Here is a 27,916-nt window from a genome sequence, read left to right on the forward strand (position 1 = left end):
AAAGAAAGATGAGATGAAATTGCAAGTGCACACCTGTAAATGGTCAGAATGGGACTTACAGAGTGTTACAAATATCAGGAGTGCAAGTGTATCGCTAGAGAGGGTAGCAGCCAAATTTGAATCAAGTTGTTGCTGTTTATAGGTGTAGTCCTGGAGCTCCTTGTGTTATGTCAGTGAGATACATTTTCACAAGTATGTCTGCACAAAACATACACCTAACCATTCCACAACATACATCATCAATTCCCCTGCCCCAAACAATTGTCTGTGAATAAAAAGGAACAGGACAGAACTGAAAACCTTCAGTCAAAGCGAGCTCTTTGACATTCTACTGACCTGTAACTGGACAATAGCAGCGTAAAAAAATGGATTCAGGGAGTGATCTGTGTTGTTTGCTACGACTACTGAGACATTCAGTAAGTCTGTCATTCATATGTGGCTGGCTGGGAGTGGTGGGGCTGATGACTTTTGAGGAAGTGTGGTATCTTGTTTTTATCCAAAATGTGAACAAAGGGGAATAGAAGATGGGTTGAACATGGCGTTCTCGCTGATTTTGGACAGCAGTGATGTGTACATCAAAACTTAGTTTGTCATCAATGAGAAGTCCAAGATAGCTGCTGCTGACCTGTTTGAATGACTGTCCACATACGAAGGTGTGGTTCAGCCCAGGCTGGGATGTGCTTGATGAGTGAATAATAAGTTCTTTGTTTTGTCCACGGTGGTAATTGTCAGAGAACCACTAGATGTGATATGTGACAAAGTGGCACATGTCTGCTGCAAGGAAAGGATTGTCATGGCTGCATTTTACGGTTCATCAGTAAAGAGTAACAACATAGTTTCAAATGAGATCAAAGCGTTCTTTGTTTCACCTGTAACCACACACATCAGTGATAAATGGTCCTGGGGTGCGGATATACAAGGTATGTCAGAAAAGTTCAAGGACTGGTGTCACAAAAGATATATGTCAAATCCAAACTACGAGTTTTCTCCTTCGAAGTAATCCCCCTGGAGTCTAACACACTTTCCCAGCCTCCTCTGCCACACTGCCATGCACTCCTCATCTTAACAGCCATCTTGATGTCGTCCATGTCTTCGTAACAGCTCCCCTTGATGACCCCCTTGAGCTTGGGGAGAAGGAAAAAATCCCACAGAGCCAGCACGGTGATGTTCTTCTCAGCCGGGAACTGTCGGATGCTCACTGTGAGCAGGGGCGTTGTCATGGTGAAGCAGCCACGACTTGTCCTGCCACAACTCTTGCCTCTTCTCGCGCACTAAATGAAGCCACAGGATCTCTTTGTAGACGTGCTGGTTGAAAACTTGTAGTTTGGATTTGAAATCTATCTTTTGTGACACCAGTTCTGGAACTTTTCTGACACACCTCGTATATCACTGCAGCAAGATCACATGTTGCATGTGAATTTAAGGGGGGGGGGGGGATAAAGCAATTAGTTATTTATTTAAATATCAAAAAAGTCTAATTATTTCAACGGCACACACATAAATACTCTATTTACTTTGATGACAACAGATCAGCATGAATTGCCTTCATACTGTCTATAATGAAACATCTCCAGTTACTTTTGAATGAAAACAGACACAATAATTGTGAGGCTGCTTTATATAATATGGTACCAAAGTTGTTGACAACTGTGCACGTGGTAAAAAGTCACAAATACGATCTATTGTAATTCTAGAAAAAAAAAAAAGCCCACATCAAAGTAATAGTTACAATTATAAATAATTTACAAGAACAAATATATGAAAAAAAAAATACTGCTCTAGAAAGCAAGCACTATCCTTGAACTCTTTTCATACGTCTTCACTGTACATACATGTGTATCTTATGACAATCCACATCGCCTAAATAGAAATAAAATGTATTTACAGCTAATTAAAATAAAGTGTGACCTACGTATGTGATTAGACAAAAGCTTTATCTACTAAGATGGGTAACTCTACAAAATAAAAACTTTTTTAAAATAACTGCAGTAAATGTGAAAAAAAAACATGGAGTGATCAAAAATCTTCTGATTTTTAGAGAAGGTTTTCTGAACTTTGCAGTATTTATAATAATGAACTGTGACGCAGAAAGAAAAAAAATTAGCAGCTTTGTGATTGTGTTCATATGATAATAAGTTATAACCAGGCTAACAAAAGTCACCATGCACAATGTGGAAGTGCTACCATCACTTATCCAGCTTTTAAACACAATTCTATCTTCTTATGTTTTCAACACGTCAAGCTGAATTTGATCCGATTAAGACTGCATGGTAAGTTAACCCAAATTTGATTATGCTGAAAGTTTTCACTCGGAACTAAATGAGCGGTAACTTCTCGTGAGGATAACCATCTTTCTTCTCCCACACGGGAACAAAAACAGCATATTGCTTGTAATCAGGGAAGTGAGCTGTGAATTGTCGCTGCTCTCGGGTTTTATCGGGGCCGGTGACTCAACTCTAACGCATATCCGTCCAAGTTCGCTTGAGGCTCCGAGGCTGATATAATGCCATTTAATGAGATGTCCAAGTTCCCAAAGCAGACTGAAATTTAAACGTTGGTCCTGACCCTGTGCGAAACCTTTTCGGAAGCTCCATCTTCAAGCTGCTTTGTCGATAACAGAAGATATTGGACGGAGGACGTGTTTCTAGGACTGGAGCAAGTGTAAACTGGCTGAAAATCACAAGATGGAACAGAACAGAGAAGGTATCTCGCAGTAAGCCCCTCAGATCCACATCTCTTGCCAACTTAACAGTTTGATGTGGAGGGTTTTTGTTGGGCAAAAACATTCTGATAAGATGAGCGTTTCAGTAAAGGATAAGTCAATGCGGCGTCCCCTTTCTTCTTAACTCCAGAGTGTGTAAGCCCTCCTGACGGCCGAGGGCGTGCTGTGTGCCGACTTTGTGGGCGGTTTCTGTGGCAGTGATGTCGATCTGGGCGTACTTGGTGGAGCTCTTTCCTGTGAAGACACAACAGAACACCTAGTTTTAACTCAACCACACTCAAAGTCTAGCATTTAAATATTCATCACTGGATGACTTTCTGTTTAGCTGCCTGTAGGAGTCAGAGCAAAAGCAATTAGGCCTAAAAGTTGCAACATACTAGGTTGGACCTTGTAGCTTCCATATAACTTTCAATGTGCAAAAAATCTCACCTGCAGGTCGTCACATTAACTGATAAGGTTACGATGTATTTTAAGTTGTGTGAAGTGATTTGAGGAAGGTTTTATCCACATGTCATCACCAATACTGGTGCATAAACATTACAGGCAGAGCACAGCTTACATGTCAAAATCACAAGACACCTTTCACGTACGTTGAGTTTTACTTTTTTTCTACAATTTCTACGCAAACATAAATTGAAATGTCCAGAAAAATCTAACTTTGCTGGGACAAAGACAGAGACTGCAACAGGTGAGAGTGATGAGACCCACTAATAATGAATGTAATCTGAGTTTTGACAAAACATTGGGAGGTGAAGTTAAATTGATTGTTTCCCGCTGTAGGAGTCTTTCCTCTGAGTTGCTTAAATACCTGAAGCATCAGACAGCAGCCAGATCCATGTGGCGAACTTGATTAAAGTCAGAATATTTTTCTGTCATGTGTAAAGTTATTTTATTATGATTATGGTTTCAGTCTCACAGCAGGCTATTTGCAGTCGTGTGGATATTTTCCATAACTGCATAGTAGGTAAACAAATCCCACCAAAATATGGCAACAGGTGGCTGAATATCAATGAAAATACATATTAAGTTGGTGTATTAAGACAAATGATGATGAAAACATGCACAGAAATCATGAACTATTAGTTATTCGAGTCTTGTATAAGGTTGCTATTAGTTTAGATTATTAGTGCATTATTTGTCATTATATATAACTTGATGTACTGTCCAATCACGTGCACTGAAAATATTGCGGCTTTCTGTAATGTCTGTTTGAATAAAGCTGTGAAGAACATTAATGTGAAGTGATGTCTTCCTGAATGTCTGGATTGCATCACTTTAACACATTGATACAGAAGTAATGTTATATATCGTTCCTTTGTCAGTAAGATAAATATAAAGCTACCATTACCATTAAATCTCAGTGATTAACGTTGCATATCTTGTTTAATTCCTTCTTAAATCTTTGATCCAAGCTAAGCTAGCTGGTGGTAGGCTCTTGTCATAGTGGCATGCGAATTAATCTCATTGTTTAAAGCCACATACTTAAAGAAATATTTTACGTTTTAAGTCTTTTTGATAAACTGACCTTTTTGTTTTCCACTTCTGGTTGATTAAAGACATCATTTGAAGATGTTCCTGAGGCCATTTTCCACTAAATGCTAATATTCTTTGGTCAATAAAATTATGGGTGAATGATCAATAAATTAGCTGTGACTGAAGGAATCATTTGTTGCAGCAAAATTCGATAATTCTGCTAAAATATTATTCTTGTTGTAGAAAAACTAACAAACACAATTTCAACAAATGATAAAAAGCTCCAAACTGACATGACGCCAGTCTTCAGAGTGAAGTGGATCTCTGCTCTCACTGCCACTCTGATTGCTTTAAGTGTGTGGCTGAAAGTCACAGCACAAACCAGGAAAATGATCAAATGACTCAGCTGAAGCCTTGAAAATTCCCTTCATGTGCTGTCTTCCATATGCACGATACTCAAATTACCATCATTTTGCTCCTTTCCTTGAGTGAAAATCAAATAAGGCAAAGACGTCAGGGTTTAAATGCAGAGTCGCCCCTCATGTGCAGGAATATGACTAAAATTTATCCAGTATATCGCTTGAGTTATGTATTCTAGTCTCAAAGTCGCGGAACTCAAAACCAACTCCTCACAACGCATCAATAGTCCCAGGAGGAGGATCCCATTAGAGCCAGTGGAGTCACAGCTGTGATCTGAATGCACTGTGACCCCCGTTCAGTTCTGAGATGGGATCTCCTCTGAGGTGACAGATTAATGAGGCCGCATGCCAGAATATAAAGTGTATTGCTGACATTAGACATTAACCTCGCTCATGTCAGAGCTCCAACGGTCCTCGTATTCCCGAGGGTAGTGACACTAATAGCTGACTTGTCTGTCAATTACGGCTCGCTGCCACGTCTCCAATGACAAGAGCGCAGCTATCGCTTACTAAGATGACAGGAAATCATCTCAGTCGTTTGTGAACGATCACTGTGACTCTGTCAAAGTAAAATACGATTACAGACAAATCACGCATCTACTTTTTTATCCTTGCTTGATATTTATATACTGGCTAAGCTGAAGGTTGCTCTTTGATCTGTCGGTTAGATTTAAACAGAAAACGTATGATTGATGATAAGGAGTCGCTCTTCCACAGTGATGTGTGAACATGAACACAAAGCAAAAAATAGGAACATGAGGGTCACACTGAGGTCACTTTGGTTTCATTTTAAATCAATTCAGGATGTGGATCTTCTTTCATTATCAAACTTCTGCGTACAAATCCGAGTACATCTAATCTATTTCATCTCCTGAATTTCTAATAGGAATCTGAATAAGAAGTCATCGAGGATTTTCTAGTTTTAATGACGGCCTATTACAGGATGTCCATTTGGCCGCTACTCTGGTGCAAAGACCGCATAGGTTTATACAAGAATTACAACCTATACAGCAGGACAGTAGATCTGTACCTGTTTCAGATCAAACCTAATCGTTGCTAAATGTGAATCAGCAAGTTAAGCTGACGGCAGAAAAATGCATTATCTACTTACCCTGTCCTGAGTCTGTCTCAAACTGTTATCTGATAGTCGTACGCAAGTCCAAACACAACTTTCAAAGCCACAAAGAATATCAAGAGCTCCTTTAATTATGTTGTCTCTTTGCTCCCTCTACTTTTGCAAGTGACTGTAGAGGTATTACCAACGACTGCGATCTGTATCTCGGCGGTCGTAAACAAAAGTTTAGACACACTTGTAAAGACTATGTATGTGATGGTTTCCAATGACACTTCTTCTATGATCATTGAAATCCATACTTCTTTGTCAAAAAAATGCCTTTTTGGTTCCTTCATAGATATATTATAGGTCTTCTGGAAATATGACAAAATCTACTGAGTCGAAAATACACATACAGTGAAATTCTAACATTTGGTTAAATGTGCCTTGACCATTTTCACCTCAACTCCACCATCTACCCATGTGATCAGCAGCAAACTTCACAACTGTACATATACAGCCATATTTTGATACATAATAGTTTCTTAAAAATACAGAATAATACTTTCTAATCCATTTTTAAATCTTAAACGGCCCAAGAAATCCAGCACAGTCTTGGAGAACTTTAAGCCATGAACATTTGTGATACATTAGTTGAGCAGAACAAGCTCATGATTGTAGGAGTACAGTTACACACTGTAGAAAAACAAGGGCTTGAGCTGTATGGTCGACAACCTATCGCTTGCAACAAAGTGCTACTTTTCAGAAACTTTATTAGCTTATTATTTATTGTTATTGAAATCAATTTGTGTCCCAGCATTAATCTTTTAAGTGACATTCATTTTATAAAGCATTTTGCTACACAACACTTCACAGAGGTTGTGTTCACCAGCCTGACTGCTCAACATGAATGAAGGACAATACAAAACAGATTATACAGAGTCTTAAAGCATTGTTGTTTTTGCTCTCTAACTGGTTCGATATCAGCCCTTGTACTTATCAGCAAGCTGTTTGAAAGGCATTCTTACTCTGAGCTGGCAGATGTGCGGCAGTCCCTCTGGTGCCATGCCCTGGCTCCTGCAGCTCCAGCTCCATGTAGTTGAGCTGCTTCTTGGACGTGGGACTTACAGGAATATTCACATATGTCACACCTTCACTCCAAGGTCTTTCAGGATGTGGAGCCTCTGGGGGGAAAACAAACACTGCCCCTGAAAATGCACGAGTAAATTAAGAACAGGTGTTGTTTTGCTCATTTTTTGTTTTTAGCTAAACTCCCGGAGAAAAACAAAATTGGGAGTAATTTATCCTGCTGAAAAAAAGTTTGTCTAAGTAGCTGCAGCCTGTTAGCTTATACTGCACCTCCATGCCTTCGTTGTCATCAAAAACCTATTAAAAACACTGAAACAAACAAACAAACTAGGGACTTGCATTTCAAGTATTTCACTAAATTCCTTAATTTCTGTTTTATGAACTGGTTGAATGAAAAATGCCACTTTAATTGGAGTTGCAGTGGTGTAGAAGAAGCTTGATCAAAACGTCTTATTACAGAGACTGGAACATGTCATTGGGATTACTAAACTGGTGTAAATCACATTTATCAGATAGATGTCAGTTTGTTAATGTTAACGATGACTCTTCCACTCACACCATAATTAGTTATGGAGTTCCCCAAGGTTCTGTGTTAGGACCAATGCTATTTACTTTATACATGATCCACTAAGACAACATTATAAGTAAACACTGCATTAATTTCCATTGTTATGCAGATGACACCCAGTTATATTTATCTATAAAGCCGAACTAAAACAATCCGTTTGTCAAACTCCTGGCATGTCTTAAGGACAAAAAGGCCTGGAAGATAATAATTTCCTTCAGACAAAACTGAAGCTATGGTATTTGGCCCTAAGCAGCACCTCAGAAACACACTATCTAACCAGACAGTTACTTTGGATGGTGTTGCCTTGACCTCCAGTTCTACTATGAGGAACCTTGGAGTTATTTTCAACCTTGATGTGTACTTTAACTTACACATAAAGCATGTCTGTAGGATGGCCTTCTTTCACCTGCACAATATTGTCAAAATCAGGAACATCCTGTCTCAGAGTGATGCTGAGAAACTAGCCCATGCATTTCCTATTACTATTGCAATTCCTCATTATCAGGAGGTCCCAATAATTCACTTAAAAACCTCTAGCTGATATAAAATGCTGCAGCCAGAGTTCTGACATGAACCAGCAAGCAAGATATCATATTTCTCCCATATTAGGTCCTCTTCATTGGCTCCCTGTAAAATCTATAATAGAATTTAAAATCCTGCTTTCTCCATCCTATCCGAAAGACTGCAGCACATAAACACTGCAATAAAATGCATTATTTAACCTTGTCATCTATTCATTTTTTTATATGTGCCGTGCTGTAATTACATTGTTCTGTCGAGGCTGTGCAATATAAAACATTTGGGCAAGAAAAGAAAGAGTTCACCTGCTATTGACTGTTCCTAAGTGGCAGCAGACAGTGGCCATTACCCACAACTCAGAAGCATCAACCCCAGAGGACACTCATACAATCAGCGAGAAGCCATTAGACGCCAGCAGAGTCTCGGTGGGTACAAGCCTTTTGGCAACATCTAACCTAATTGATCAGACACCAAATAGGCCTTGCAGAAGTGTGGTGTTTTGTAATGGCTGCCATTACAACAGTGTTTTTTTTTTTTTTTCACCCACGTCTCTGGAGGAGGCAGGGCAACTTTTCAATAAGTCACTTAGCGCAGCCTCCAGGGGAGATGCTAGAGGCAATACCTGGTGGTGACCCAAACTCACAAAGTCAGCTGCTTCTGAGTGAAAACAGTCAAAACGGTTTTAATCACAACTGTGTCTTCAGGGAGAGCACGTTTTCCACCTTTTACATGTTGTTACAGCAAAGCAGACATGAAGCTGTTTTATGGAGATGAAAACATGTCCAACTAAAACTGAAGAAGTAAAAACTTGTAAAGCGCCCGCAAGTTAAAATGTGATGCTAAATATCAAAACGGCTGCATGAAGAAAACACTTTTAATTCGACCTTACAAGCAAGTTATAATGTTGTAAAAGTGACTTATGTAGCTGGGAGTAGGAGTGGATGGTCAAAACGATTGATCACAGGCGATCGCAAACCTTTAACTGCAGCTGTTGCTGCCAAGGGTGGACCGACTGGTTATTAGGGTGAGGGGGGCAATTACTTTTTCAAAGGGGTGATATAGGTTTTCAAGAAAACTTTAATAAAACATGATGTTAAAACTGCATTTTGTGTTTTGTGAGTTATCTCTGTCTAACATTAAATAAATATAAATATTAGTTTGATGACATGGAACATTTAAGTGTGAGAAATAAGCCAAAATAAAAGACATCAGGAAGAAGGGAAATACTTTTTCACAGCACTGCATTAACGGAGTTGTTATACATTATTAGTTGCCATATTTTAAGGGACTAAATAAAGGATAAATACTGTAATTTGTTTTTCATAGCTGGTTGCAATCATCTGCTTTGCTCTTGACTTGATTTAAATTGTGTCCTAAAATCTTAGATTAACCCTTTTTTTACCCATCAGAATATGTGGCTGTAAAGCTTCATATACACTCTGCAGTGTTGGGGTGTCTGGGATAAAAGTTCATCTTGGCAGAAATCAGATGAAACCATTGGTTGTCCATTTAAAATAGGGATCCTAGATGGCACTGTGAGAAATATCTGTTATTTTCATGGCTGTACTCTGCTGCTGTGAAGCCCTTCTACAAGCTTGCCACAAAACAACCACAGGAAATGTCATAGCCAGAGCTTCATTTTTGTTTTGCTACATTTTTGTAAATCTCCATGAAGCAGGTAGTAGATCTGGGCCGGTGCTGTTTAGAGATGGTTCAACTTACCAACCTACTAAGAACTGGTTTGGCCTTATGTGCCATGACGTCACTGCATACGTCGGTTAAAGCACCAGTGTTGTTATGTAACCTCCTCTATCTTATTGACTTTCCATGCTATTTGGAATTTTAATATCTTCACTTGTCGTTTATTGCAAACAGCAGTAGCCATTTGCGTATGCTGCTCTGTGCACCGGTGTGCTCAGCACCCTTTCTCTGCAAGTCATTTATGAACACCAGCTGGTGATTGAACATCGGGGAAATGAAACGAATAAATCATGGGCATTCCACACACTGCATCCTCACTACATATTCATACTCAAGCTATGGGTGTTCTTCTCCTTCTCTGGGTTAGGTAGACTAGCTCTTTTTTGTTGTGGCTGCTTGTTTTAATGGCAGTTACAACATTTTTGTTGGTCTCTTAGGTCACAACAATCCTGCTCCAGCCCTTAACATAAGCATGTCTTGGCTCTGAAAGTTTTGGTGTTACTCTGGAACCAGTTGTACAGGCCAAAAGCCAACACTGTGGCAGGCAAAACACAAAGAACAGGCACTGGCTCCAAACCCGGCCTCCCACTGCCTTGGTGGCAAAAGGGTTTTAGATACAGTGATGCGCTTATGACGCAAGTTTGTTTTTTTTTTTTTCTTCTATTTATCACACCGTGGGAAGATTCATTGCATAATCACACATGCACTGACACTGATCTTTTCATTGGTCACATGAAACTTCCACTCTTGGTTTCACTTTGCACTGAGCCTGCATCCTCTCATGGACCTGGCCGCCTCCTGCATGCCTCCATCCATTAACTGCCTGCAGAAGCAGGATGACGGGAAACAAGACTTGAGAGCTGAGCTGAGTGTGCAGGTACGTGAACATGACTGATGTGTTTGGTGCCACATTGCGACAGCAGCTGGGACTTTGTAGAGCAGGTGTGCATTAGACGGAGGTCATGTTTCTGCGTATGGGATGCTTAAGTGGCCAAACGTCCCCTGACAACTGTCCTCTCACCTCACATCAGGGCAGGTAGTCTGTCACACATTGCTGCACTCTCTGTTTGGTTACACATCTGTGTGCTTTCTCTGGACGCCATTTCCTGTTACGTAACTCAGGTTATACTCAGTGTTACATAAAATGCAAATGAAGAAATAAAGGGGCACTGAGCCGTTTACAACAGGATGAGAAGGAATGGTCATTAAACCCAGTCCTTGATTGTGAGTTACATTAACAGCTACCCAAGCATGCCATGTGACCTATACCTGTATCTGGTCTAAACCTGATTCAACCTTCACAATCACAAAACACATAAATTATCATGTTTATGTATTCCTCCTCTGCCAACCTTCTGCAGACATCTTGTCAGCCATGGCGCCACCCATAAATGTCATCTCCTGCAAGTGTACTTCCACTGACTTTTAGTTGGTCACAGTTCCAGAATTCTTTTCTATCTCTGTGAAGTGTAACAATCAGGCTTCATATTACTCTGGCAACTCTTTTTCATGTCAAGCCGTGACGTAGGCATACAAATAGACACAGTCTATGAGTGTGAACTGGAGAAGGTTCTTGTATTCACAGGTCATGATACAACTATGTTCATGCAGTTAGGCTACTAGGAAATCACTGATGGATCAAATTTTGAGAACACTTCCTGCTCAGTCATCTCTGATTTGCCTGAAATCTTCAGAGCATAACATAAGAATATTTCTAAAAACTATTTGTGAGGTTGTTGCTTGATATATCGAACATTTTCAGAGAATTGTACAACAAAAACAAAAATTTTTCTAGAAAGCCTGATCCAAGAGTGGAGTTCTAGAGTGTCGAAATAACACTCCGACTTGCCTTTGTGGGTATAAACCTTGTTTTAGAGGAGACGTGGCAGTTGGTAGCTTTGTATATTTTCTTTGGGAATTATCCCTGCATTGGGTCATTAGAAGGACAACATAATATCACCATGATCAAACACACAGAGATCTGCTGGGATAGAGAGATTTTTCTGTTGGGAAATTTTAATGCCTTGACATATATTTATTGATAATCTGAGTTTATGTGAGCGGGCCTTAAGTGGTAGGTTCACCCTCACGAGAAACTGTGTAATAGGATCAAAATGGATGAATGGACACTGTGTCACAAGTTGGACTATTTGTAGAAAGTTTGTTTTATTATGACATGATTCAGATATCACCAGTTGACTAATATGTGCTCAAAGACAGGACTTCTCATGATGGCTTTTTTTTCCCAACTCACCCATATTCAGAGATGATTTAATCTAATTGTCCAATATTGCAGATTTCTGAATCAATGACACGTTGAACAATAACAGCAACCCTTCCAGGCTTTTTCCTTAGATACTGTCATACACCACATGTAAAGATGACGTGTGTGGTGTATGTGTTCCTACTGTCACGCTTTGTTTTTCAGACTGAATGATCCTCATGTTATTTATGTAGTTCATGGACGCTGAGCAATAGGTGATTGCTCATATGCTGATTCTAGCTCATCTATGTAATTCACTTCCTCTTAGTGGGTTCTGGTTATTGTAAGAAGACTTGGCAATGCACCACCACAAATAGAACACTTAAAAAACAAAAAAAATCAAAATCAATTTGTGTAACTATAGACATGAGAACTTGCAAATTTGACTGGTTTGGTTAAAAAAAACAAAAACGTCTTTTTATAAATTAAATCAAAGACAGTCCTGTGTTGATTTACTTCATGTAACTCACCTTCAGTCTCTTGAAGAAACCTCTGCTGACTACAGCTGCCCATTAGCTCGTACTTGCTTTTTTCTTCTGTCTGAAACACACAGACAGTAAGCATTGTTGATTCAAATTTTCAGTCACTATTTACAGACAGCAGGTTATATTCAGAATTTACCCAGAACCCTGTTAGCACTCTACAACTATGTCCAAGATGTAGAAAAGTGCCTGCAATGCTTCATCATAATGGAAGGAAAAACAGCCTTTCATATTGTGGATTGAGGAATTACTTGATGGGACCTTCATCATGATCAGAAATACAGAGCGTACATAACTCTGTATATTGTCTAGTTTTCCAGCATTTTAACACTTTAATTTCAAATTCCCCGCATCATTTATTAATCCTAAAGGCTGTAAAGTAAAATAATTTACAATTAAATACACTCAACAATATTTTCGATATGCAGCACAAAATAAAAAAGTAGTTTGACATTTTGGGACACACTTAATTTGTTGCAAAGAACTATATGAAATGATGAATACCCATAGCCTCCTAGAGCTCGCCCACAAGTTTACCCATGCACACATGGATGTATTTGCTATGGCATGATTTAGAGGGCTGTATCTTCTCAAAAATATCATTGTTTGTATTTATTTCATATGCATTTTGCACAAGCTACAGACATACTGTACAAAGTCATAATGACTACTACAAGTCGGGTCTTTCAGCATTTCAAAGAAAACGTTAGAGGACTGCAAATGTTATGCAAACTAAAAGTATTTCTTTATTCTAGGCAGACAAAAAAGTCCCTGTTTCTGTATCACCTCCAGGTTTTCTGACACTTTTACGAGAGACTTTATGGGGTTTTCATTCAACAGCTCACTAGCCTGAACATCAGCTTCATCAGACTGTAATTTACCAACGCTCTCTAAACACTTCACATGCAGACTGTGGTTGAAGCTAGCTAGGCAGCTATTCAAAGAGAGACCTCTATCTCCCCACTGAGTTACTGCGGTGCACCTCAATCAGACAGGTGTGTGATGAAAAGCTAAGAGTGAAATAAGTTGTTTTAATGTCAGATACACCCCAGTTGCAACAGTGACTTTGTCTATGAACTGAGCATTTTACAGATAAATATTGCAGTCGATCGCTCCTATCTAAGTGTGAAGAGTCAAAACTGTGATTGTGAGTAATATTTGACGAACTGTGCAGCTCTAGCTAATGCAACCTCATCTAACAGCCCTGCAATAAGTCCTGTTTTCATGCAGAAGGAAAATTTACAATTTTACAATTTACAGCAGACGCTTCTATCTGAGAGTAGGTCACATTCATACACCAACGGCGACAGAGCTGCCATGCAAGGTGCTGCCTGCCATTGGGAGCAACTACAGGTTCAGTGTCTTTCCCAAGGACACTTAGACTGTGGCGGGGCCAGGGATCGAACCACCAACCATGCGATTAGAGGACAACCCGCTCTACCACCTGAGCCACATAGACTTAAAAATGACAACACAATTTAACAGCGTGACGACTACTTAACATGAAATAAGTGCAGTGCTTTAATGCTACAACTTTAGCTCATCACATAGACCAAGAACATCGCAGAGACAACCCCCTGCTTCTCGTGTTCTAATTCAACTAATTAAATAATAAATACAAAACGAAATAATGCTGATTGGATTTTTTATTTTGATGTTCACAACTCCTACATCTTTTTTTCAGTAACTTAATGAGCTGCCATTTCCTCATCAACTGGTATCAGACAATTATAATACTAAGATTACAGATTTCGGAGCGGCCTACCTCCGAGTTCCTTTCCGGCATCCGACTCTCCATGATCTCGTAAGCAGGATCAGCTCTGCGTCTTTCCTCTCTACTACTAAGCCTTTTGTCTGGTGGGAGAAACAAAAAAAAAAACAGTGTAATTACATATTGCGAACATAAAGCAAACTGCTTCTGCTTTTTTTCTTCAGCTTTCTGAAGTGAAGTAGACAAAGTGTTCTTTGGGTGTCTATGTGTGAATTCTTGCAGATCTAGAGGTGAGAACAAGGAAAAGGTGGATTGACTCATTATCTCACAACACCACATATTATTACTAATTGGTACTGAGCGTCCTTTTGTTGCTTAGGGGGGAAAAAACAGATAATGTGCAAGAGACATGCATCACACACTGTGCATGCTGGTAACAGGTTCAAGATGTGTAACCGTTTTATGATGTTGAACCAAACTGATACACCGGTACAGTTATTACAGATTATATTGCTTCGACAGCAGATATTGTACGTTTGACGAACTTCAGTTTTAACAGAAAACAGAACTGATGAACCCAACTAAAAGGGATCCACATCCACCTAGAATTAAGACTATTTGCATTTACTTCAGTGTGTACAAATTGAGAATTTGGATTTATTTTTTAATAAGACATGAAAATGAATCAATAATACATGATTTTTTAGTAACGCTGTCAAATGAAGCACCCTTTCTAAAAGATTAAAGTTGTAACTAATAGCTTTAATAATAGTGTATAAATCATTTATAGATGCTAAATCCATTATAAGCCACGAATTAGAACAATATTGGTAGTGACAAATATTCTGTAATAATGAGATTGGATGTTAAATCATTAATAAATGCTTAGTAATCTGTTAATAACTGGCTTTTCAGGATCTTTTACAGTTTGATCACACAGTCCCATTAATCTGAGGGACTTTGTTAACTCATCTGCTCTAAAGAGCTTTGGTAAATTCTTCATTAAACATTGTTAAAAGCATTCATTTTCAGCTTCACAGGTCTCTAATAGAGCCTCTAAATATTAGATATTTTGGTTATACCGTTTGAAAAACATCCCAACAAGGCAACAAGGGAAAAAGGAAAATTTGCAGAGTGCAAAGAGAAAACAAGTGGTTGATTAAACAGAAGAGCCAAGGAGGAAAGTGTCTCTTGAAAAGAAAAGAGAAACAAAGAGAAGATTCATTTCAAAAGGACCACAAGGAAAGAAGGACACCAGAGGGTGACTTGAAGGTTTCAGTTGAAGAGGAAACTGCTGAAGAGGCCTCTTACCTTCAGTGGTCACTGTCCGACCATTCACCTCTTCACACTGTGACTGCCCGCCCACACTCTGTGACCCATCACTTTGACAGTGATGGAGAGGCTCCTCATCAGCAGCATCTTCGTGATCTTGGCTTTTCTTCGGGTGCAGCCCAGTCGGGAAGGCTTGCAAAGTGAAAATGTCCCTGTTGCAGTACATTTCTGCAGGAACGACCCGCGGTGGAGGGTGGCAGCGCTCTCGTTGACACTTCAAGCAGTTTTCGTAGATGACCGCTCTTTTCTCTTGCTGTGAATCTTGTAATGGCACAATCGGTGCAAAATTGAGCTCACTGCCAAAAGCAGGGCTCATCGACTCATACAGATATAATCTGTGTGCATTCGCCTCTGGCTGCCTGTCTGCGCTTGAAAAGCCGAGCAAATCAGCTAAGAGACTGGTTAACTTCTCTCTTCTTTTCTTTGGCAGCGGTGACTTCTCACTCATCCTCGCTGTCGATGTCTCTATGTTGTCTCCGGAGCCAGGACAGGCCCAGGATTTCTCCAGAACTGCCTTCACTGCTACAGTGCATTCACTGGGCCTGCATGCTGGTTTGTCAAAGCTTTGATCTGCCGGATTGAAATTATGATGTTCTGGAGGCAAAAACCCTTCAACAGCTATGATGTCTGTCCTGAATCAATCATTGGTGTTTCCCAACATGCATCAAATCTTCTGGTCATGCATTCAAAAGAAGATGCATGCAGTGTGAATACAAGTTTAAGCTGATTATCCTTACCTGGTATGGCAGGGATTACTGAAGAACTTGAAGGAATGCATGGTGTTCCCTGTGAAATAATAAAGAAAACATAAGGGGAGGTCAAAAAGTTCATAGATAGAGGTATATATTGCAGCAACAGACCATGAGTTGTACTACTATATTTCAATATAGTACCCATCAACCTAAATGTAACTAGCCCACATTTCCTTCAGACTGTCTGCACCTTTAAAATCTTCAGTGTGGTTCTCAAATGATGCCTCTGTGGCAGCCTTGAGCTCATCAGGAAATCTGGTTCTATGCAAATGAGATTTTAAATTTCTAAACAGGTAATAATGACCGGGGGCCAGATCAGGACTATTATCACCGTAATTAGTCCACATCATTGATAACATCAATATTTGTTAGCGCTGTGGGTCTTTTTTCACTACAGTTTATTACAATAAATGTTTTTCTTCACTATCACGGCATAATTGTTGCATTAAGATGCTGGTCAGCTGCATCTTGCTCTCCAGCTTGGTTCACTGTAAAAGTTCCAGAGAACCAAAAAAAAAGTGTGGGAGTACTTTAAATGGTCACAAAACAAAAAGGTGGTAGAAAATTTCAACTTTTATACAATTTATTAGCGCCAAATTCCCAAAAAAGCTGTTCTGATATGCATGTTTATTTAATTTCTATTTCCAATACAATCACATGTAACCACTGGTCACTTTGAAGCAGCTTCTCCACACTGGTAAAATCCTGATTTCAAAACTGCAACGCTGTCCGACAAGCTCAGCATACATGAGCTACACAGATTTAGATATATTTTTATACAATGCGAAGCGTATAGAAACGTCAGAAAAACGTTACTTAAGCTGCACTTGCTTGTAAAATGTCCACTTTGTCCATGTTTCAAATTCTTTAGAGGTCCCACATGGTGAAATCTTTATCTTTTTTTTGTTTTTTGTTATTTTGATGAAACTGATGGTGTAAACTAAAAGCTATTGACACATAGTACCAACCACTTTGAAGCGGGGTAACAAGTTGTTTCAAATCCCAACAGCTTAATTACAAATTTAGCGACTGTATGAGCTGTTGTATTGTTTTTCACAGTTTCCTGCAGTGTTGTAATTTGGCCTTTTTGGAGCAATATTAGGTTTTATTTAATAAACATGGCCACCCTGTGTTCCACCTCAGTGTACTGGATTACCTGAAAGGACGTCTCACATACCTGCAGTAACTTAGTTTGGGGCAAGACTTTTACATTTACTATGATGAGCAAAGCACATCAAATGTTGTGTTGTTGGCTGCAAGAGTGAACACAAAAGGCGCCATGCACTAACAGCATCTAAGAAAGGGAAGATCTAGTTTATAACTTAAATTTTAGTTGGCATTGTCAAATGTTTTCTGCCCTCTGTGTGTACATGTAAATGCCCAGTTCCTAATAACGTGACTGAAAGACGACATGTTAACCGGCAGCCAGTCATTTCTCAAGCACCGTTAAGCTAGGGATTCGGCATCCTTGTCTGACAAACTCATCATACACAAATTAAAAACTGACTTAGGTAATGTTTTTCATGCTAAAAGGTCGCCCCGAGAGAAAGTTAGAAGCGATAGTTGCTGCTGGGGACCTGGCTGATTAACAGATCGGATATTTAGCATTTTCCTTTAAAAAAATAAATAAATAAATAAATACAATAGAAAAAAAATAAATAAATAAAATAAAAATAAATAAATACAATAAAAAAATAAATAAATAAAATAAAATGTAAAAATATAATAATAATAATAATAATAATAAATAACATAATAGTAATAATAATATATATATTTTTTTTTAGCAAAAACAAAAAAATATTTTAAATTGATCTACTTTGTCTGTACTTTATCACTCGGTGGTTCTAGGAATGTCCTGCCCATCGCACCATCTGATTGGTTGCACGTCACAAGTAACAGCCTATCAACACTTAAGGATAAATATTAATTAGCTCTTTTTTTAATTTAATGGATTTGAAATATATAAAGACTTCAAAGAGGTTTTGTGTTGAAATTTGGGATTCAAAATTTGGACACTGAGATTTAGATTTTTACTGCAAATGTACATATACATACACATCAATACATAATAGTTCCAAATATATCAGTCTGCTTGATTACAATCGGTGTTGAATATTCGGTGTCAGCCCTAAAAACATATCCCGACTAATTTAAAAACATAAACCATACTATGAGTTTTAGAAAATACTTTTTAAAAAATCCTTAAATCGGCAGGCACTGTGTGGTTTTAGCAAATATTACTTAACAATGCAGTTGCTGGAGACTATTATCACATGCAGTAGTTAGAATTTGCTCATTTCTATTAATATGTTGATTTATGATCTGTTAAATGCCGTGGCTTTGAATGCACTAAATATTATCAGCATCAGTTTGTGTTACTTTGTTTTCATAGTACATTTATTTCACATACTCTGAGGGAACCAGCCAGACCAAGCATGTTCAAGTCTTATGAAATCTGTGCAACTTCAGATATAGTGGCTATTGTTTGCTGTTACCCTTTTACTGTGAACCAATAAACCCTGCAGTTGTGGATTGTGTTGCTCCTGCTGAGGGTGATAAATGCCCTCCTACAGCATTTACGCCTAATCAGCTTCTGACCAGTGACTCATGTTGAATACATTTCACTGAAGGAAAATATCAAGAGCTGATATTTTACCCAGCCACCGGTACACAAAGTAAATACAAGCAGTTTGCATTCCTTCACTAAATGCACTGCCAGCAGGTGGAGCTCTATGTTAAAACTTACCAACTCCAATCCTCCAATAAAAAGTTAGTTTTGTGCTTCAGTGTTTAAATAAGAGTGTTTTTTCAAATGTACAGCTCATTTGTATAGAAAATCATGTAACACTGCAATTTAAAAGACAACAGCTGACTTATCTTTAAGTTAAACAATAAGTTAATCAGTCAAGTGCCAGAAAACTAATTGTCAACTACTGTAAAATAAAGAAATAAATAAAAAATCCATTGTTTAAGCATTGTTTTCATGCAAAAGGGGGCACGTGTTTTAGCTATTATCTACAATTGCATGAGATGAATCTGCAGGTTAATCGATGAGGAAGTAGTCGTCACCCCAAAAACGACGACTAAAACTGAACACCAGCTCTGTGATTGAGCAGCCAAGAAGAAAATCAGCTTATAGAACAATCCAACAGCTCAGATTCTACTAAAGGAGCAACACCTCAGAAGTCCATTCTGTATAATCAAGCTGAAGTTTACACAAACTGCTCACAAACAACAGAACTCTCATCCTGCCTGATAGCAGTAAATAGTCCACATTAAAAACAAATACACATTGTTCCCAAATGAGCAATGTACATATGCAGAGGTGCAGAAAAAGAGAGAGAACTGCAAGTTATTCACAACCGAAAAAGGTCTAAATCTGCTGGATTCACTGACAACCTCAATTATGTGAAAATGCTAACTTAGTAGACAGATGGGCCGTGGGACTCCTGGTTGTTCTGACACCCAAACACACCGTCAGCCTGCACGATGCCACAAAGGTCGTATTGACAGCGAGCTGCAGAACAGATGACACACTGATGATAAAGCCTGCGCACACAAGCTGCCACTGCATGACAGCGAGCTATACGGCAGAGCAGGTCTACGGTACCATATGAACGGGAATGATAAGGTTTTGAGGGGGATAAAAAAAAAAAAAAAAACAGATGTGCCAATGAGAATAAAACTACACAAGTCTGTTTCTAGCATTCCAACAACTAACAACAAAACACAGGTGTGTGTGTCCCTACTTACCTTAAATCCACCACACACTGAGCAAATGGTCACAATGGTTTTGGGGCCAGATGTGAGAGAGCTGCAGGAATCCGAGGAGTCACTACAGGGTGCGACTCTGGTTTTCTTACCCTCCTCTGAAGGGTTTTGTAAATGTTCGCTTGTTGACTGCCTTTCAGTAATTTCTAAGTGACACTCAGTGGTTATGGCACTGCTCTTGTCCCCGCTTGCTGACTCTGCTGAACAGCCTGAAGGGACCGGAGTGTCTTTAGTTGACGTGGAGGGTTCATTGTCTTTGGCACCCACGCTTCCTTCCTGTAGCAGACTCCTGGGAGTATCATAGAGATACCGAAGCGATGTCGGCACTTGGTACTCGTGTCCGGGAACAGTGAGGCAGATGCAAGGGCTCAGGTCTTGAGCCAAGTGAGGAGGCAAGCTGAAAACAGACCCAAAGTCCTCTCCGGGGGTGATATCCAGGCTGCCTGTGTAGGAGGAGAAACTACCGGAGTATGAAGAATGGCTGGCGGTGGCGATGCCGCTGTCGGACGAACTCTGGCGTCCAATTTCCTGAAGCTGCCGGGGAGGCTTTGCGGCGGGCCGAGTTCCGCCTGCGTGGCTGGAGGAAAGTTTCTCCGCAATCTGCAGCGCCACTTTAGAACCCATGTGGCTGACATTTTCAGGTGGGTTGGAAGCCGGTTCAGTCCAAATGGCCTGTCGGCTGCCAGAACTGCAATCCGACTGGCTGGTGTCTGAGGCGTCTGAAGAACCAGATATGCTGCGGTTGTCCGCCCCAGCAGACAGGCAGTATGTGGACAACACTGCAGAGAAAAGTGGAACATTTTTCATGAATTTAATCAACAAAAACATTGCTTTCATCAATAAGGCATCATAATATCATGAGGCTTGTTTTTACTCAGCCACTTCCCTCCTATTCAACACATAACAGGAACCATTATTCACCTGCTGGGTAATGTCAAATCTGCAAACCTAAATTAAATCCTAGCAACAATATTATCATTATTATTAATAGTGTTTGGAGGGGCCTCACTGCGGTAGAAGAATGGCTACGGGTGCTTTGTTATGAAAAAGATATTCACATCAGGAAGCTCCATTTGGAATCAAAGCTCTTTACAGAAACATTTTCTACCTGTGCTGCTCTCATGAGAGAGCATACTCAGTCGCTTCTCCAGCTCCTGGGCCTCGAAGTTCAGTTTCTCCTCTGAGTTCATCTGGCTGGCATTGGGATCTGGAAAAGAGAGGTTCAAGGTTCAGGGTTTGGCATTCCATAACAAACTAAACATTGAACCTGACAGGCAGGTACCTGTGTGGGTAACAAGACAAAGAAGACAAGACGCTAAAAAAAGTGCTCATTCATCAATATAACAGCAAGGAAGTAAAAAGAGAAGATAAAATAAATAAGATCAAGATAAATAAAACACAATAATAATAAAATAGGGGAAATACAAGCAATCTCTGGGATAAAATCTCATTAAAAAGTCACAATGATAGATAGTGCAAAGAAATAAAACAAGTACAATAAAATAAAATAAAGCGCAAATGTCACTACTTCTTACTGAGCTCAGTGACGGCGACAGGAACAAAGCTGTTTTTATAATTCTTTAGACTGCACCGTGGGACTAAGAAGCTGAAATTCACATCGTAGAGGATGGAAGTCGTCATTAAGGATTGATAAAGCCATCCTCTGTATTCTGTTTACTGTACAGGGAGGCTGGACGAGACAGTGACTCACCAACCATCTCACTATTTGGTTCAATGAGGTTCACTGACGGTCGCTGCGTGCACATACGGCATCTAATGCAAGGGAAATTGGAACATAATTTCCCTTACATTAAAGAGTAGTCTGGAAAGTCATAATCATGAAGATTCAAGTAGAAAAAAAAGTGTAAGGGTGATAAGATATAGGGTCAAACGTGACACAGCTGAACAGTTTATGCAACAGTCACATGGGCACAGCTGTGACAACACATCCAAGTAGTGGAAGAAAAAGAAGCAGAGGAGAGCAAATGAGAAACCAGAGAGTCTCCCTCATCTTTGATAAAAATCATGGCATCAAGCAAACAGCCACAAGATGCAAATAAAAAGAGTAAAGCAACATTTTAAAAAACGTGGTGTACACTTTTATTCGATCTGTGAGCACAACAGGCTGCTGGACGGCCAGAGACAAGGGTCACACAGGGGAACACCTTGCAGTATTTGTGCAACAGTACAGGCTTTATTAATAGCGCGGCCACGTGGCTCTGTTGGTACGCGCTCTGCTGCTGCTGCTGCTGGTGGCTAAAGATTCTTAGTGCTGTGTAAAGATCTAACGTACCTTGGACCACCAAGGTCAACTCAAACTTTTTTTTTTTAAATCTCTCTCATCTTTGCAGCAGTAGTGTAGTAAATGTAGCAGAACTCTGTCAAAGGTTAAGACTGTACGTAGACGACACACTGTAGTGACTTCTAGTGTACAGTAATGTCCTCAAAGTGAAACAGGACACACTGGGACAAACCACTAGATGATGACAGGGAGTCTTAATAGCTTTCAAATTCTTCCTTTTATCTTTTTATATCAACCCAAGAACACAGGTTTGTCATGTATGTTTATGTAACGTTTACTCTGCTTCTCCACACTGTAATTTTACTATTATTAGTCCAGTCTGCTCAGTATATACAACATCTACTGAGTCCTGAAAGAGGTATCGGTCCACTGAGGTTTCCTCCCTTTTTTTTACCTATGTATTTTTTGGTGCTGTAAAACTGTTTGAAGCTGTGATATTTGAGTCTAGGTCTGACTGTTGTGCACATCAAATAAATTTCAGGAGGAACAGAATCCTTGAAAACAGAAAAGAACAGTGCATCTTCGGAATCCAAAGGTTTTGCACATAGGGTAATACATTTCTTGAAATGTGAAAGTAAATTACTGCGAGAATACAATGAGAATACTTATGTTAGTATGTGTGAAGTGTGCCTGGTCCATACCGCTTCATCAATGTTAAAAATAAAACAAACAATATTTAAAATACTTTTTTAAACCTATCTTTACAGTGTGTCAAAGGTGAATATGTAATCTGTAATATGAAATGACACTTCTGTTAACATCATGGATATCACTGTGGATCTTTATGAATATATTTAAATATAAACTTGTTAGGTAAATTTGTACAACATTAAATAATACAATATATAATCCTTTATTGCTGAGTTTAGGTACATGAATTTATAACACTGTAAGGCTTCAACCTCAGCAAATAAAATAGGTAAAGTGGTATAATATATAATATTGTCTGGCCCTAACCTGAATACTTAAACTTGTCAGGCACATATGCATAAATATATTAAATTGCAAGCTTCTAACCTAAACCCTGTGAGGCCTGAACCATAAAATAATTGCCATAAAATTCAAATTTTTTTTGGAAAATGGTGTGTTTATTGAACCTTCTGACACATTTTTTTAAAAAACAAATTAAATAGCAATTTTCATACTTGAGTTTTAATTTCATTTTTTTGCTACATCTGGCATTTTTGCCACATGAATCGCGATCTATGTTGGACTATGTGTGCACTGAATGTGTACATCGGGTTTTTCAGGCAAAAAAAAATACCACACTGATGATGTAGAGGTCTCAAAAACTCATGTATGAAATATGATACACTTGGCGTTACGAATTGAATTAGACAAATTAGAATGATATATAATATCGACGGGTGCTAACTTTAATATCAAAACTTGTTAGTTACATTTGTATAGTATATAGCATTGTTAGGTTTTAACCTTAATATTTCAGGTTAACTTTATGTATAATTTGTAAGGTCCTAATGTTGATATTTAAATGAATCAAGTAATCTTGTATCATATATCATATAGTAGAGTCCTTACTTAAATATTTAGATTTATCTGCTAAATCTGTGTGATATATAATCCTGTCTATCTCAAATTGTTACTACCAGTATCTACAGTTTAAATGCATTCTTCCCTTCATGTGCTTTTGCTGGTGTCACTTGCATTTTCATAGACACACTGTTTAGAACTAAATGTTACAAATGGGTTCAATGAGAGTAAAAGTTTGCATCCTGGAAACTAAGCAGAAATGTGCTCAGAAAACTGAGGCGGTAAAACTACAGCAAACAACAGATAAATGAGCCTCGGAACAATACAGCAATTAATTCATCAGAATAGCGGCTGATAGAGAGGCGGTGAGAATTAGTCAGGAGCTGAGCAGGACGGACGGAGGACACAGACAGGGACTGTAGAGCCAAGTGAGAAGCAAACACAGCGTTATGGACAGTTAGGAATAAGACATGGGGGGGGTGGGAATGAGAAAAGGGGGTGGGGGTGGGTATATGCCGGGGCTTCAGAGTGGGAGGTGTCTGTGGGGGGTGGGGCAGTGGAATCCTGTGGATGAGGTTACACACATGCCCGGAGTGATTAGGAGGCTTTGGCTGCTCTACTTGTGTGAACTATGACTTTGACCCCTCGCTTCCACCCCCCAACCCACCCAGCATCCTCTCTGCTATTTATTCTACTATGCGCCACAATAATAGGAGTATGAGCTCAACCTGTGATTGGGCGGCAAGATGTGTGAAAACAAGAATATCCACAAGGCCCCCCACAGCTGCCCACTGTACGACTCCAGTTAAGTTGCATACTGGGAGAAGGATTTTTTTTTTCATAACTGCTACTGTGGAAAATGAAAGTGGACAGCAGCAGAGCAGATTAGGTTAAAGAGCTTTAGTAGTATTGGATCTAGCATTCAAATGTGTTGAAAACAAAGAGGAGAATATCAAATATATACAGGGACAAGAATATGTTTCTGTATGATTCTTTTACCGTAAATTCTGGACTATAGAGCACACCTGAATGTAAGACGCACCCACTAGCTTTAAAAAGAAAACAAATTTTGTCTATAAGCTGCAGGTGTCCACATTGTAACATGAGATATTTACACAGGAAGATTTTTTAAACTCTTCGTTAAATACTTAACGGTAACATACACAAATACTGTAAATGCTTTTTTCCGAACAGTGCCTGTAACACGGCTGGTTAAAAAAATATGTACAGTCGCCTACCAGGAAAAGACATTGATCGCTATCTTCATCTTCCTCCTGCGCACTAAAATCACTAAAGTTCTTCAGTGTCGGAATTGAACAGCCTCAGAATTACTTTGTCACACACTTCCTCAGTCTCTCTTTCGTTGTCGCTCTCAATGTCACTTTCGTCTCGAGGCAAATTCATAAAACTCCTAAAAATCCAGAAATTAGCCGCATCATTGTTTAAGCCGCAGCGTTCAAAGCGTGTGAAAAAAGTAGCGGCTTATAGTCCGGAATTTACGGTAGATTATTCTACTGTTTTGCATAGTGTGTTCATGTTGCAGTCTGGGCTTCACCATAATATCTCTGTGGGAAAATACAAGCAGGTTCGCCAAGTAACAGTTTGTTGTTTATTTTAATCTTAAAGCTACATTAGGAAATGTTTTGGCCACTTGGGGGCAGCAGAACTAAGCTGTAAATAAAACTCTGACATATTATCATCTTATAAAAGATGCTATCCCTTACCACAAGCTTTTCAGGTTCAGAATGAACAGGAAATGGACCTTAAGTTGCAGATGTTAAAACCAAAACAACAGATGTTAAAATGTCCATAGAAACTTGAGAGTTGGACAATATCTCTCTCTCAAATTAATCCGTGCAAACACCAATAAAGTACATGACACAGTTGCGTCACTGCCACAATCCCAAAGTGTCACCTGTGCACTGGAAACGCTGTTTAGCAAACAAATTGAACAGATATAGTAAAGACAAAACAGGACAGCAGTAGCTTAACAGTGTAGAGACTGCAACAGTTCATCCTACAAACTCCAAAGCTTATCATACTTGTGGCTGGCATATTTGACAAATTGAAATCTATCCATACAACCTTGCAGTAATGACAGTTTAAAAAAAAACCTAGAGGCTATTTGGAACTTTGCACATTCTCCAGCTCTGCCACCAGTAGTACTACACCCCTACCTATACATAGACTACAATTTAATTTGTTCCCATAATCAGACAAACAACTGTCAGTCATAATTTGGTTCAATAAAAGCATATTAATTTACAAAGGGTACAATAAATCCCTTGTTGTACGGGTTACACGGTGCTACAGTAATAATGGTAAATCTCAAGTGTTCATACTTGCAGTTGTGTAGATTTTTGTAATCGAAACACGCATCGCATGAAGACCCACCTTCTTTCTTCAATGCAATAGTTCTTACAACCAAGCTTTCCCTGTTTGGAACACTTTCCGACATGTAGGTGATGTTCTGGTCCCGTCCAGCTAAGCGACATGACATACCCTCTGATACTGACCTGGCAAAACAGGCCGCAGTCCAAAAGGGCCTCTGGTGGGGGAGATGCCTCGGACAATGCAGTCGAACAGAAAGCTGATCTGCTCGCTCTCAGCAGATGTGAGCAGAAAAACACCAGCCCCTGTAAAACAAACAAACAAGTGTTTATGTAGCAATGAAATACCACCATCAGTCATCCCGACTATATTTACTATATTATTTCACAAGAAGTGTAAATAAGAAAGATATCACAAGACTTGCTCAATATGATTTGACATTTTTTCACCGATAGTGTCATCATCCGCTGTCATTAAAAAGCCTGTTCAAAGGGAATTTTTGCATTTCTTTCTACAATATACAGTTGTAAAATAAACTGACTGTAAAAGAAAAAAAAAAAGTGTCATGGGAAACTCAAATCTGCCATCATATACATGGCTTTTATAAGTGAATGTAAACTCGTAAGGTGCTAATCTTAGTTGGTGAAGTGCCTTGAAATGACTTCCAAGTGAACTGGCACAATACAGACAGCACTGGCTTGGCTACAATGATCAAAGAATAACAATTGACACAACTAACCTAACCTTATTCCAAAAACGTGTAACGCCTTGCCCTTGTCATGGCTGCTGTTCATATTAAGTGATTAAAAAAAACAACTAATGCCCTCTTTATAGCCTCCGGTGTGTCGATTTAAAACCTAATTCTGAGTCTAATAAAAGATGGCATGAGGATGTAGAAGTCAGAGGCCATGCTCTCCAGGGGGCTGTTGACTTTCCTCTGACAATACAACTGCCCGTCCATTACAAGGTGTCAACAATAAAGGGTCATCCTGTCCCTGAGACCACCCATGTCAAGGCTGGCCTCAATTACATTTCCAACACCTCCCCTGGCTGTGAGCGGGTCAAACGCCAGCAGCAATGTCTGCTCAAATGTCTATACCAGTTGAAAGTGAAGATCTATTACCAGCTTAGTGTTGTTATGATATGGATCTCATCAACAGTCCTACTTGTGGTGGACTCCGAGGCTGACTCGAATCACCTTACACTTGTATTTTGTAAAGATGTATATCAACACATGTCATGCCTTGGAAAGCAGGTGACTCAACATCAGGTGTACTGCCAAATGTGTCAGAGCTTACTTAGCCTGAATCATTCTGTGTAGGAAGATGTGAATGCAGCACTACAAACTATCCCTACTATGACCATCACCAAGACCAACCAGCTGATGTACACCACAGCAATAGTGGTCCGAGAGATGAACAGCATAAATAACAAAGAGCAAAGAGGGACATGGAGGAAGAGGCTAGAGACCAAGATCAAGGAGGTGCAGAGAGAATTTAGTGAACTCTCAGAGCTTCAGAAAGTTGCAGGGAAGGAAGGGCTTCTGCCAGCTGTCTGTCCCAGAGGCAGTAGAGACTCCCAAACTGGGAGTCCCAAGCAAAGCCTCACAGCTCTGGCTCCCACCTGAAGAGATACACTAGTGAATCTAGTGCATCTCTTTTGGTCTGGAGAATAAACAGGGTGTTCTCTGCCTAACCTTTCAAAGCGCACTCTCAGTGGCAGGGTCAGAACATGAACACAGATCCAGCCAAAGCTGAGGCTGAAAGGTAATGGAAGAGCATATGAGAGAAAGAAGCATCACATTACACCGATGCTCAGTGGCTGGTGGACCTAAGAGCTGACCACAGTAATCTCCCAGAACAGGAACCAGTGACCATCACAGTGGCAGACATCTGAGAAAGAGTGTCAGGTATGACAAGGCGGAGAGTACAGA

General features: G+C 39.5%; 1 protein-coding gene across 1 annotated transcript in view; it reads right to left on the reverse strand.

Annotated features, from left to right (window-relative positions):
• Nucleotides 1-1,600: 1,600 nt before the first annotated feature.
• The window catches only part of LOC103369645 (protein Dok-7), a 35,038-nt gene continuing 8,722 nt past the window's right edge, over nt 1,601-27,916 (reverse strand). Inside the window, exons 5-12 of the mRNA XM_008298410.1 lie at nt 26,169-26,288; nt 20,968-21,066; nt 19,842-20,638; nt 16,071-16,119; nt 14,056-14,144; nt 12,279-12,348; nt 6,697-6,876; nt 1,601-2,956 (exon numbers count right to left, since the gene is read on the reverse strand). Coding sequence (XP_008296632.1) covers nt 2,820-2,956; nt 6,697-6,876; nt 12,279-12,348; nt 14,056-14,144; nt 16,071-16,119; nt 19,842-20,638; nt 20,968-21,066; nt 26,169-26,288 — 1,541 coding nt within the window. The 3' untranslated portion in view covers nt 1,601-2,819. The remainder of the gene's footprint in view (nt 2,957-6,696; nt 6,877-12,278; nt 12,349-14,055; nt 14,145-16,070; nt 16,120-19,841; nt 20,639-20,967; nt 21,067-26,168; nt 26,289-27,916) is intronic.

Source organism: Stegastes partitus, unplaced genomic scaffold (genome assembly GCF_000690725.1).
Source record: "Stegastes partitus isolate 25-593 unplaced genomic scaffold, Stegastes_partitus-1.0.2 Scaffold1315, whole genome shotgun sequence".
Lineage (NCBI taxonomy): Eukaryota > Metazoa > Chordata > Actinopteri > Pomacentridae > Stegastes > Stegastes partitus.